Source organism: Sapajus apella, unplaced genomic scaffold, assembly GCF_009761245.1.
Source record: "Sapajus apella isolate SASKATOON/1434 unplaced genomic scaffold, GSC_monkey_1.0 scaffold198, whole genome shotgun sequence".
Classification (NCBI taxonomy): domain Eukaryota; kingdom Metazoa; phylum Chordata; class Mammalia; order Primates; family Cebidae; genus Sapajus; species Sapajus apella.
The window spans coordinates 797,060-809,640 of NW_022437138.1; the positions used below are offsets into that span (position 1 = coordinate 797,060).

Sequence of the window (12,581 nt, forward strand, 5' to 3'; positions counted from 1 at the left end):
CCGAGCATGCGCCGCGGGCGTTTTGGCGGGAAGCGCGGGGCGGGTCGGACAATGAGAATGTCCGCCGCATGAGCTAATAAAGCTGTAGTGGTTTTGAATCGTGGCGCGTTTCCCGCCGCCGAGGTCAGGGGTCGAGGTTCGGGTCGCGGGGCGGAGGGAAGAGCGGGCAGGCGGGAGGCGCCAGCGCCAGACGCGGACGGAAAGAGCTACGAGTAGCCGCCGAGAGGCCGCGGAGCCAGCGACGACCGACCCAGCTGAGCCGCCGCCGCCGCCGCCGCGCCCCCATGGCGGCCGCCAAGGTGTGGCCGGGCCCAAGCGGGGACAGGGTGGGCGGGCGGGGCCGATGGGACTGGGGCCGCTATCAGCGGCCACGTGGGCGGCCCGCGCCGCAGCCACCAACCCCCGCCGGCCTGCAGGCTCGGCCGTCGGTGGCGCGGGGTCGGGGCGCGCGGGGCCTGGGGGCTCGAGGCCTGCAGAGTTGGGGCGTCTGGGGGTGCAGTTTCTGGGCTTGGGGGCTGCAGGGCGCCCGCGTGACCTTGGGGTGGGCTGGGGAGCGGCCGTCGCCACGCGGGGCGACCCTGGCCTCTGGAAACTGGAGCGGGCGGCAGGTTTCCTCCGGCTCGGCCCACTTGGGGCTTCCCACTAGTACGGTGCATTTATTACTTCCGTCGCCCACGCAGCACTTCATTCATTCGGTTCTCACGTCTGGAGCCGCCACCGGCCTCTGGCAGAAGGTCGCGTTCCAGCGTGGGGCACAGGTCCTGGACGCGCCCACCCAGGGGGCGGCTTTGTTGGCTGCGGTGTCTGGTTGAGTGAGTGCGGGCCGCTGCGGAGTCGCAGTACTCTGGGGACCAGGGAAGAGCAGCCAAAAGCTTATGTTTTCTTTTCCAGTTTGTGTTAAGTGGTGAAGTCTTGGGTCTCTTACTGGGTGACTACGGCCCGTGTTCTGGAAGACTCCAACCTAAAATATGATTATTGGTGCTTTCTTATTCTCTAAATTGGGTCAGGATTTCATGATTTGTGCCAGTTATAGTTTATCTACTTAATAATTTCCTAAACTGTGAAAAAATTGCTGGCAGAGCGGTGAATCCACTGTAAACCCCGGAAGTCCTGTAGCAACTTTTTCATTCTAGTAAGCAAGAGCACAGCTATTTCCAAATTAGTAAAAACTGAAAGGGTTACATTTTGCTTTAAGGGAACATTTCAAAATCCATTTCGACTTACCTTTGTGTCCTTTGATCTTCACACAGCAGGTATCATCTGCATTTTATGGATGAGGAAGAAACTGATGCTCAAAGAGATGCAGTTTCTCCCAGGCCACTCTCTGCAAGTGTTGGCTGTCTTGTAGGGTCCCCCATTAATCTGTGCACAGATGATTGATATCTGTGAATGGGAGGGAGGGGCCCAAGGTCTGGTGTCTTGCTGTAGGCTCACGCGTTGAGTCTGTGGAGCTGGGTGTAAATGCAAATCTTTCCTAGTGTGGAAGAGTGGGCTTGGTTTCTTGCTTTGGGGTGGGGCCCATCCTCGTATCTGAAAGCCCTTCACTGGTGGGGCTGACGACTGCAGGCACTGGTTGGGCTCTGGCTGTGAGCCAGATCCATAGGCCAGCAGTGTAACCTCTTTGTATCTGTCTCCACAGGACACTCATGAGGACCATGATACTTCCACTGAGAATGCAGATGAGTCCAACCATGATCCTCAGTTTGAGCCAATAGTTTCTCTTCCTGAGCAAGAAATTAAAACGCTGGAAGAAGATGAAGAGGAACTTTTTAAAATGTAAGTATGCCGATATCCTAGAAATAGGAATCTTTAGTGTGAGGTTGAACTTACAACTTTTATAGGTATCCAGGTCTTGGACTGACTTTGAATCGGACTGAGGCTGTTTAAAGGAAGGGCCTAAAGTTATTTGGTGACTAATTCATGTGGAAATTTAACCCATTCCTTTCATGACTTTGCCAGGTGCCCTTGCTGCCCTGCAGCCAGTCGCATGGAAGGCATCTATCGTTGCTGCTCTGTCCACTGGCATGGCAGCCCTGCTGCTCTTCCTTGCACTGGCTTCTGAGGATCCAGGGATTCCCTTGGTTGAGCAGGGGGTTTTAACTTTTTGCAGCATAGGCATTTTTGATGTTGTGAAACTTATAAATCCCCCACCTGGTGTTTTTAATACACAAAATAATGTTTGCAATTACACATGAAGAATAAAGGTGATGGTTTAGTTATTAAAGCCACTTTAAAAAAACTGTACGTGTGTTTCCTAACACCTTCACTGAAGAGCTGGCTGCAGTGGTGGGTACCAGCCTTGTGTCTTGTGACAGTGTCACAGCACTGCGGAGACTGTGACCTGTCACCTACACTCAGGATTGCAACAAACACCTTTTTTTTTTTTTTTTTTTGAGACGGAGTCTTGCTCTGTCACCAGGCTGGAGTGCAGTGGCACAATCTCGGCTCACTGCAACCTCTGCCTCCTGGGTTCAAGCGATTCTTCCGCCTCAGCCTCCTGAGTAGCTGGGACTACAGGCGTGTGCCACCACACTCAGCTAATTTTTTTGTATTTTTAGTAGAGACAGGGTTTCACCGTGTTGGCCAGGATGGTCTCGATCTCTTGATCTCATGATCCGCCCGTCTTGGCCTCCCAGAGTGCTGGGATTACAGGTGTGAGCCACCGCGCCCGGCCAAACACTGTGTTTAGTTACATACCTTAGTGAAAATGAGGTTGCAGTTTTTCCCTGTTCAAGTTGATGGAGCCTTCCCACTCCTGGAGTTGCTTCAAGAGCCCAGGTTAAGATTGGGTTGCTCTGGGTTGGGAGAGGGAAGCAGAGAGAGTCATTCCTACTGTGAGTCTCCTCCAAGGAAGGGGGCTGGGGACAGGTACCTGGGAAAGGATAACTGGGAGGGATACCTGTGTCACTCTTTGTTCACAGAGGGTGATGGACATGTCCCTGAAGCCACTGGGTGGTTGGGTCTCCACTCTGCTGATGCGTTGCTGTAGCCCCTGTTTGGGAATAGCTCCTTCCTGGGGTAAAGTGCTTGCCCCTATCCCCTCACTGCCCACGTTGGGTGGGAGGTGTTCCTGGTGTCCTGGGCCTGGGCCCTCTCTGAGGGAGGTGAGGCCAACAGGATGGGCCTGGGCGTCTGCAGTAAAGCTCCAGGGGTGTCCTGTTGGGAAGCCTGTGGCACAGTCTCCCTTGCCAGAATCACGTGGGGGCAGAGAGCAGAGAGGCAGGCGGAGCTGGGTGTGGAGGGAGGGCGCAGCCCAAGCCCTGAGAGTGGACTGCTGGGCTCTGGGTACCCCGGTCCCCAGTGGGAGGGGCTGCTCCCGGGCAGGAGGGCTGGGTGCGGAGGGAGGGCGCAGCCTGAGCCCTGAGAGTGGACTGCTGGGCTCTGGGTACCCTGGTCCTCAGTGGGAGGGGCTGCTCCCGGGCAGGAGGGCTGGGTGTTGGCCAGGGCCTGTTGACTGAGCAGAGGCCTGGGCCTCTTCTCTGTGTTGGGGTCTCGGGGAGAACAGGGGCCATCTCATAGTTGAGGGATGCTGGGTGTAGGGTGGAGGTCCTTGTCCCGCACCTGATCCATGCTGTTCCCCCGAATCTCTGGGCTGGGGTGCTCTTGCACAGTGACCGTGGGATAAGCCCACCTAGGGGACTTCTTTTCCTACATTGGGCCTGCCCTCCCTCCCTCCCTCTCTCTCTCTCTCTCTCTCTCTCTCTCTCTCTCTCTCTTTCTCTCTCTCTTTCTTTTCTTTCTTTTTTTTTTTTTTTATGAGGGGCCTGTCTGTCATCCAGGCTGAGTGCAGTGGTGCGATCATGGCTCACTGCAGCCTTGATCTCCTGGGCTCAAGAGATCCTCCTGCCTCTGCCTCCTGAGTGGCTGAGACTATGGGCGTTAGCCATCATGTCCAACTAATTTTTTATCTTTTTGTAGAGATGTTGTCTCTCTGTGTTGCACAGGCTGGTCTTTGTTGGGGGAAATATTGCAACTGTAGGCGCAGTGGTGTGGTCTCAGCTCACTGCAGCCTCTGTCTCCCGGGTTCAAGTGATTGTCTTGCCTCGGCCTCCTGAGTAGCTGCGATTACAGGCACCCGCCACCACACCTGACTGATTTTTGTGTTTTCAGTAGAGACGGGGTTTCACTATGTTGGCCAGGCTGATTTTGAACTCTTAACCTCAGGTGGCCTGCCTGCCTCAGCTTCGCAAAGTGCTGGGATTACAGATATGAGCCACCGTGCCCAGTCGTCTAATTCTCTGGGTTGTAGAATTGGAATTCAAGATGACCTGGAGTTTGTTGAGCTGCTGCGCTTTCTGGTGGTGGTATGACAGTGTTGGTGGAGGCGTCAGGCCCTGAGCGCAGGGTTGTCCTGTGTCGTCTCATGCAGGCGCTGCATATGAGCTGCAGGTCTGCATTCCTAACCTGACGGCTTTTCTTGCAGGCGGGCGAAACTGTTTCGGTTTGCCTCAGAGAACGACCTCCCAGAATGGAAGGAGCGGGGCACCGGCGATGTCAAGCTTCTGAAGCACAAGGAGAAGGGGACCATCCGCCTCCTCATGCGGCGGGACAAGACCCTGAAGATCTGTGCCAACCACTATAGTAGGTGGCCCAGCAGTCCCCAGCAGCTCGGCCTGGGACCTTCGGGAAGATTCTTTCAGGGCTGACTGGGAACTGGGGAGCGTGTTATTACATGGAGCGTGCAAGTTTGTGGTGTGTTTGTTGAATTTAAAACCAGAAATACGTTTTTCAGACGTGCCTCTGAACTCAGAGCAGGCCCGCAGCGAAGCTTAGAGCACACGGGGGTGTGGAGGCAGCCAGACGGGAGGACGCGGCACCCAGGCTGGGCTCGGGACGAGGAGTGAGTGCTGCAGGGCAGGGCGAGGGGGCGCTGTGTGTGTGTGTGTGTGTGTGTGTGTGTGTGTGTGTGTGTGTGTGCGTGTTAGGGGGTGTGGTGCCGGGAGGGTGTGATACCTCGGGGGATGTGGTCTCTGGGTATGGTGTCTGGAGGATTGTGTGTGGTGTCTGGAGGGGTGGTGTTTTGGGGGGTATGTGTAGTGTCTGAAGGTGTTTGGTGTCTGGGTGTGCATGTGGTATTTGGAAGTGTGGGTGTGTGTGTGGTGTCTGGGATGTGTGTGGTGTTTGGACGTGTGGTTGTGTGTGTGGTGTCAGGGGGAGGTGTGTCGGGGTCTGTGTGGTGTCTGGGGATGTGTGTGCGTGGTGTTTGGAAATGTGGTTGTGTGTGTGGTGTTGGGGGGATGTGTGGTGTCGGTGTCTGTGTGTGGTGTTTGGGGATGTGTGTGTGTGGTGTTTGGAAATGTGGTTGTGTGTGGTGTCGGGGGGATGTGTGTTGTTGGGATGTGTGGTTGGGTGCATGTAGTGTTTGAGGGGTGTGGTGTCTGGGGGGCGTGTGTGTGAGATTGGGGGCATCGGGCAGTGTGAAGGTGGATGTGTGAGGTGCCCAGGCGCCAGCCTCCTCAGCTATGGTGTGTTCCACCCTCACCAGGATCTTCCCTGGGGAGGGTATGGGGCTGGGGAGAAGGTGGCCAGGCCCTCAGCACCTGTGAAGCTACATAAGTAGAGGACCTTGGGCAGATTCAGCCGAGAGCTCTAGCCACCCTGTGAGGGGCCTAGCCTGGCCTGGAAAGAAGTGGCAATAGGTTGTCCCAAGTGTGTCTGGCTGCCAGCTGTCCTTAGATTGTGCTGCCCGGCTTGGTGGCATGTCTGGAAGTACACTTGTCTTGGGGTGTCTTTTGGTAAGCTTCCTAGTGTCGTTTGTTGAGTGTCATGCGTGTCTGGTGGGGCAGGACCCTCATCCCAGGTGCAGGATGACTGCTGGCAGGAGCCTGAGTGGCTCGGCCCTTGCGGGCAATGCAGGGGGGTGGGCGGAGGTCTGCCTGTGCTGTGGGCACCTTGGTGCACGGCCTGGCCTGCCAGACTTCCTTGAGAACTGGCTCCTGGGTTCCCCACCCTCCCTGCCCAGCATGTCTAGTCCTGGGGAAGCCTGCGCTCTGGCTGGTCCTCTTCCTCCTCGAGCCCAGCTTGAATCGTTTCCTCAGGGGTCTTCCCTGATGCCATGTGCTGCTCCCAGAGCCTGGTCAGGTTGCGGGTTATTGTGTGTGCATGGTAAGTTGGTCCTGGGCCCTGGGGCATCTAGGCAGAGCCATCTGCATAGCCGGTAGTGTCTTGTGCCCATCATGGGCCCTTGGTAGACAGGAAAAGTGGCAGTGGGTAGAGGCTGGCCTCTGGGTGGGGTGTCAGGGAGGCTGTGGGCTGGCTGGGGGGCTGGGTGTGAAGGGGGCATCCAGGAGGCCTGGCATCTGCTGTGGCGGGCTGCAGTAGGCGAGATCCCCCAGCCCCCAGTTCAGATGGTGACATGTAGGGGTAGCCTGGGGATGCTTGTGGCCTGGGCCAGGTGTGGGCACCACTGGGGATGCTCCGGGTTCTCAGGGAGCTGTTCTGAAGAGTGGTTGCCTGCAGGGTCATCTCTCCTTGGGGCTGCCTGTGCCTGAGGAATTGTGGGGAGGCATCCACTGCAGGCCATGGCTCTGTCTCCTGTGTCCTCCAGGCATCAGTCATGGGGATGGAGGTGTGCACAGCTGCGGGCTGCAGCCCCCAGTGGGTTCCTTTCTGGCAACTGCCCCACTTTCCAGCCCTCGGTTGCCCCCCACTTTCAGCTGGGCTGGCTCCATGTGTTGGGTTCCCTCAGGAAAGGCGGGGCCCCCGGGCATTGCGCCCTGACGTCTGACCCCGGGCTTCTGACTGTGTGGTTGGGGTCAGGACCAAGGGGATCCGTGTTGGGCTTGAGTGCAGCCCTAGAACTGGAGCTGGGGCCTGCTTTTCCGGCTCTGCTTCTCGGCATTTCTGGAGGTGGGGGTCTGTGTGTCAAGTGGTGGTGCACATGGCTCGAGTTCCTCGTGGAGATACAATCAGGGGACCGCCTGTTCCCGATGAGGATGGTCCTGGTTTTAAGTGATTATGGGGCATTTTTAAAGGTTTGAATAAAACTCAGGCCCTTTAGCACTTTGTTTAAGCCTAGTTCTCTGACCCCAGATGGACTGTCCCGGTGTTGTCTGAAGCAGACCTGTCAGGTGAATGAGCAGGGTGCTCTGTGGCCGAGGGCTAGGTGTGCTGGCCTTTCAGTCATCCCGCCATCCTCACCATCTTCTCTCTCCTCAGTCACGCCGATGATGGAGCTGAAGCCCAACGCGGGTAGCGACCGTGCCTGGGTCTGGAACACCCATGCTGACTTCGCCGATGAGTGCCCCAAGCCAGAGTTGCTGGCCATCCGCTTCCTGAATGCTGAGAGTGAGCCAGGGGACCCTGGGGGACCCGCCTGACTTGGGGATCACCTGCATGGCAGTGTGGCGGGTTATGTGCAACAAATGCTGTTGCCTTTTGGGGAGGGGGGTAGTAACTGGGACGTGTGTAGTTTGGGCTGCCCTGCCCTGCCGTTTACTGGAGCCACAAGCAGTGCCTTAAGCAGTGCCTTCCCTCTGAAATGCAAAGCTGCCAAGTAGCTGCTGAACAGCGGCGTCTACTGTCCCCTTGTGCCTGATGCTTTGGTTTTCTCTTTAAGTTCCAGTTCCCATCAGGTGTTGTGGAGCCTGAGACCCGTCCCAGGGCTTCCTCCCAGTGCTGATCCTCGTGCTCGCTGTGGCCAGGGGCCCTTCATGGTTGCCTGGGTGCCAGCAGGGGCTGGGATGTGTGGTTGGGTGCGTGTAGTGTTTGAGGGGTGTGGTGTCTGGTGGGTTGTGTGTGTGTGTGCGCGATTGGGGGTGTCGCACAGTGTGAAGGTGGATGTCTGGATCATCCAAGCTGTGTCTGGTGGCTCCTGGAGGAATTGGTGGGTGCTGTGGCCTGGCACCTGGTAGCTGGCCATCTGGTGCTGAGTGACCTTGCCCTTGCTCCAGGAGTGGCTGCCCCAACAGCCCTACCAGCATGGTGGGGAGCCGAGCCTGTGGCAGAGAGGCCCAGGCTCCACCACTCTGCCTAAATGGTTATAGTCAGAGGAAGGAGACAAAAGGCCAGGGCCAGTGTCAGATGCTCCAGCCCTTTCTTAGGACAGAAATTACCGTGAAATGGGTCTACTGTGAATCCTGGCTCTTCAGACCTGCCAGGGCATATCCCTTCCACTGCTCACAGCTCTTAGAGTCTTCTCTCTCCCTTCCACACAGATGCACAGAAATTCAAAACAAAGTTTGAAGAATGCAGGAAAGAGATCGAAGAGAGAGAAAAGAAAGGTGCTGTGGTGCCATGGGTGGGGGGCTTCCTTGCAGACCCACTCTGCACCTGACTGCACTTCCAGGCGGGTGCTTTTTCTGTCTGCCAGATAAACATTCCAGGGTGCTGTGGTGGCCACCTGACCTATCCAGGGAGATGCAGCTGCCTGGGGACACAGGTGCTTCCTGGGAAGCGCTGAGCACGTCAGTGTTCCTGGACTCACGTCCACTTGGGCAGGCACTGGCGTCCGGGCACTGCCTGGAGCTCAGCCGAAGGTGCTTTACGATGGTCCTCGGTTTGTCTCTCAGAGGGCTTGGTCCTCTGCTGTGAGGCTAGACTGCAGCTGTGGTGGCAGGTGGCCAGATGTCCCTGAGCAGCCTGACCATGATCTAGGCAGTGCTCAAATGCATCCACTTGGCCTCCTGTGGTCACTGGGTTTCAAGACAGACTCTGGGAGGTGGCTTGGCCGGGCAGTAGTCTGTCCTGAGCGGGTGAGCTGCTGTGGGTGGGTGGCGGCGCCCAGGATTGACCTGGTGAGGGCCATGTGCTTGCAAGCACTGTGCTTGTTTTCTCACTGTGCTCCTTGTGTTTTAGCAGGATCAGGCAAAAATGATCATGCTGAAAAAGTGGCGGAAAAGCTAGAAACTCTCTCGGTGAAGGAGGAGACCAAGGAGGATGCGGAGGAGAAGCAATAAACCGTCTTATTTTATTTCCTTTTCCTCTTTCCTTTTTTTTTAAAAAAATTTTACCTTGCCCCTCTTTTTCGGTTTGTTTTTATTCTGTTTCGTTTTTACAAGGGACGTTATATAAAGAACTGAATTCAACATTCAGCTTGTTTTTTTTCTAAGTTTTTGCCCTATTGAAGATGACTTCAGAAAATCCATTCCCCAGTCATGAAAATGTACTGTGCTAACTTTCTTTTCCATAGTGGAAACACTTATTTATAGTCATCAAAAATAGTGAATAAAAAACACGTTTGGAACCTGGACCAGACAGCAGGACTGTGCGTGTATGGGCCTCTGTGCTGTGGGCGCCACAGGCGCCGCCCTCCTGAGCCCCCGGGGGGGGGGGTCTGGGCCTGTGCATGGTGGCGGTGGGTGCTGTGCTTCCCTGTAGCCTGGAGTTCCTGCCCTGGTGTCAGATCGTGTGTGTGTCTTGCTGTGGGCCTTGAAACTGAGGTGTCTGAGCTGGTGCTGGGGAGGGAATGTGGCCAGGGGTGTCTGGTGCTGGATGTGGCACTGATGCAAGGCTGTGGGCTGGGCAGCGTGGGCTCTGCCGTGTCCAGGTGTGGCTTGGCTGTTGCTAGGGCTGAGGCAGGCTCCACTGCCCCTTATGGCCTGAACAGCCACTGCTGTTTTCTGTGGTGAGGAAGGGTGGGCTTAAAGTGTTTTGGAGAGAGAAAGGAAGACCACCAGAGTACCTTGGCTTTGGAGCAGGGAGGCAGTGGCCAACTGAGTGGGTCTGTAGCATCAGCCAAGGCTGACTTTGGTTGGCCCCTGTGGCAGAGTGGCCCTTGTGGAGAGAGGCCAGTCTGGTACTGGGTGGGGCTCAGCCCTGTAGCCCTTCTGTTGGAAAGCCTTTTGTACCCTGGCCTTGGAGAAAACGTCTGGGCTCTTGACCCCCTGGACTTGAAGTCCACACTTGACAGTGTTGGTTGCAGTTGTGGGCATCTGCAGTAACTTTAAATAAGATGTTTTCAAAGATGCTGTTGGGGTTCTTCATGTATCATGGATTGTTTGCAGACAATGTCTTCAGTGTGTGGTCCCAACTGCTGTAAGGTGCCCTGTCACCGTTTGTCATGAACACCTGCCCAGGGTGCTTCATTGTGAGGTTGGCTGCCTGCAGCCATCACCTGTTCTTTCCCGCTCTCCGCCTGGGCCTGGGCCTTATTCTGTCTGATCTCTGTGCTGTGTCCTGTCTGGTGACTGCCTGTCTGGTTTAAACACCAGTCCTTGGTCCCTCTGGGGCAGGGGTCCCCAACCCCTGGCCTGCTGACGGATACAAGTCTTTCCTGTTAAGAACTGGGCCACACAGCAGGAGGTGAGTGGTGGGTGAGCGAGCTTTACTGCCTGAGCACCCCCTCTCAGATGAGCAAGGGATTAGATACAGGAGTGTGAACCCTGTTGTGAACTTCGCATGTGAGGAATCCAGGTTGTGTCCTCTTTATGAGAATCTAATGCCTGATGATCTGAGGTGGAATTTCACCCTGAAACCACTTCCCCACCCCTGGTTCATGGAGAAATTGTTTTCCACCAAACTGGTCCCTGGTGCCAAAAAGGTGGGGGACCACTGCTCCGGTGGATGCACTTCCAGAGACAACTACATTCAGGCTGGTTTATTTTTACATAAATGGGAGCCACTTTATGGTTCCCATTTATAGAGAGGGTCTGTGGTCTCTCCCTCCTGAAGGAAGAGAACAATCATCAGTGGCACCTGGGGGTTGCAACAACAACTCTGAGCAGCTCAGGAGAGAAGGCTGTGACAGCCCCTTGTGCTTTCCAGTGCCCTATATGTTCAGATATACTACTTTAATAATGAACTATGGAAATGATCCCTGAAAGTATGGTCTTTGCTCTTGTTTTAAAAAGCCCACTGAGGATGTCTCACTGGCATCTTGACTGTCCTCTGAGCCGTGGCCCTCACCGTGTCCATGGACTGCTTGCCTCCTGCAGGTTGGCTGGGGGACAGTGGTGCCCTTTGCACCCAATAAGAGGTGAAGCCTGTTCCGTGCCGAGCCAGCTTCTTGTGTTGGGAGGGTGGCGCGTCCACTGCAGATGGCACCTTGCTATGATGCACTCCCGATGACCCGTGGGGCCACAGGCTGGCAGGTCCATGTGTCAGTTGGAGGTTTTGGTGTTTGAAAGGGAGGGCCCCATGCATGGGCCGGAGCTTCCGGGAGGGAAGCCCTTGGCTCCGTCAGATACCCCCAGCACAGAAAGGATGGTTAGTATTCTGTCTTTTGATTTGGGGTTCCAATAAAATCCCAGGCTGACTTCCTTCATCTGGGGATGGGAGAAATGTCTCCAAGGGAGAGTCCCCGACAGTGGGAAGGCTCGTTGTAAAGGCTGGGAGACAGCGCCATCCAGTGCTGGGGCTGTGTTGCAGGGTGCTGTTGAAGCAGCGTGTGGATACTGCAGGATGTGATGTGCTGTGGGAAGGGAGCTGTGCTGGAGGACAGAATGCATCCCCATACGGCCCCATGGGACCACAGGGTAGGCTATACAAGGACGTCCATGTGGGTACTTGGGCCAGCCGCCCAGCCCAGTGTGATTGCAGTGGGTCCTCTTTGGCAGACAGTGGTGAGCAGAATGGGGTCCTGCGGGTGCTGGGAATTGATTGTGTGAGCAATGCAGTGCGGTTCAGCCTTCCGTCCTGGGTCTGTCCACTGGGCTGCAGGCTGGGGAGCCTCCTGCTTTCTGCTTCATTTTCCTTTTCCCTGGGGTCTTAGCTCTTCTTGGGAAGGAAGCTAGGCCATGGGCTCGGCAGCCATGTGGCTGGGGGAGGCCAGTGCCAACCTCGCTCAGTTCTGTCTCCAGCAGTGGGTCTGCACCACTCGGGACGCCTCTGCATTAAGGAAAAGGGATCCTAAGTCTAAATGCGATGGTTGACACCTGTAATTCCAGTGCTTTGGGAGGCAAAAGCGGGGGGATCACTTCAGGTCAGGAGTTCAAGACCAGCTTGGGTAACATAATGTGAATCCATCTCTACAAAAAAAAAAAAAAGCCGGGCATGGTGGTGCACATCTGTGGTCCCAGCTACTTGGGAAGTTGAGGTGGGAAGGAAGTTGAGGTGGGAGGATTGCTTGAGCCCTGGAGGTTGAGATTTCAGTGAGCCATGATTGCACCACAGCACTCCAGCCTGGGCATTAGCAGAGCAAGCCCCTGTTAAAAATTCAAGAGAAAAGGGATCTCACCAAGTAGGCCTGATTCTGCTTCCCACGGTCAGCATTTGGCAGTTGTCTCCAGGGTTCAGCTGGTGGAGGAAGGTGGTAGTCCTGTCACCCTGCACAGAGCATGGGCATGGAGTCAGACCGAGACCCTGAGGGGCTCTATGGTGTGTGTCATTAGAGGAGGCACTTCCTGGAGGAGGGCAGGAGCAAGGGAGAGGCTGGGGATGGGCACCAGGTGGCAGCTGTGCTGCCAACTGAGAGGCTTGCTGGTGGCCACTGCAGAGCCCAGGTAAGGAGGCATCTGCTGCTGTGGGGTCTCATCCAGGCTCACTGTGCGCAAAGACCCCTCCACTGCCTCCTAAAGTCAGTGCTTGGGAGCGCCTCGTGCTGGGCCTCGTGGAGCAGGGCACCCTGAGAGCAGTGCTTACCAGCAGGGCTGCCTGGGAGAAAGCCCGTCACCATTTCTGCTGTGCACTAGTTAGTTGCATTA

General features: G+C 56.0%; 1 protein-coding gene, 1 non-coding gene and 1 pseudogene across 5 annotated transcripts; 2 read left to right on the forward strand and 1 right to left on the reverse strand.

Annotated features, from left to right (window-relative positions):
• Window positions 1–33: 33 nt before the first annotated feature.
• Window positions 34–9,187, forward strand: RANBP1 (RAN binding protein 1). Of its 4 annotated transcripts, none has more exons than XM_032269775.1 (7): window positions 673–758; window positions 1,251–1,326; window positions 1,640–1,776; window positions 4,424–4,581; window positions 7,159–7,287; window positions 8,157–8,222; window positions 8,797–9,187. In XM_032269775.1, exons 2-7 carry the CDS (start codon window positions 1,270–1,272, stop codon window positions 8,895–8,897), a joined length of 648 nt encoding a protein of 215 aa, XP_032125666.1. In that variant the 5' UTR covers window positions 673–758; window positions 1,251–1,269; the 3' UTR covers window positions 8,898–9,187. The 4 variants fall into 4 exon arrangements, with proteins under 4 accessions (XP_032125667.1, XP_032125668.1, XP_032125666.1 ...); XM_032269774.1 differs by having other exon boundaries at window positions 732–812; XM_032269776.1 differs by lacking the exons at window positions 673–758; window positions 1,251–1,326 and adding an exon at window positions 34–299.
• Window positions 8,255–8,382, forward strand: LOC116543863. The gene has a single exon (XR_004265731.1). It is a non-coding gene; the product is annotated as a small nucleolar RNA SNORA77 (small nucleolar RNA).
• A 1,401-nt stretch (window positions 9,188–10,588) lies between the features above and the next one.
• LOC116543862 lies at window positions 10,589–10,772 on the reverse strand (annotated as a pseudogene).
• Between the last annotated feature and the right edge of the window lie 1,809 nt (window positions 10,773–12,581).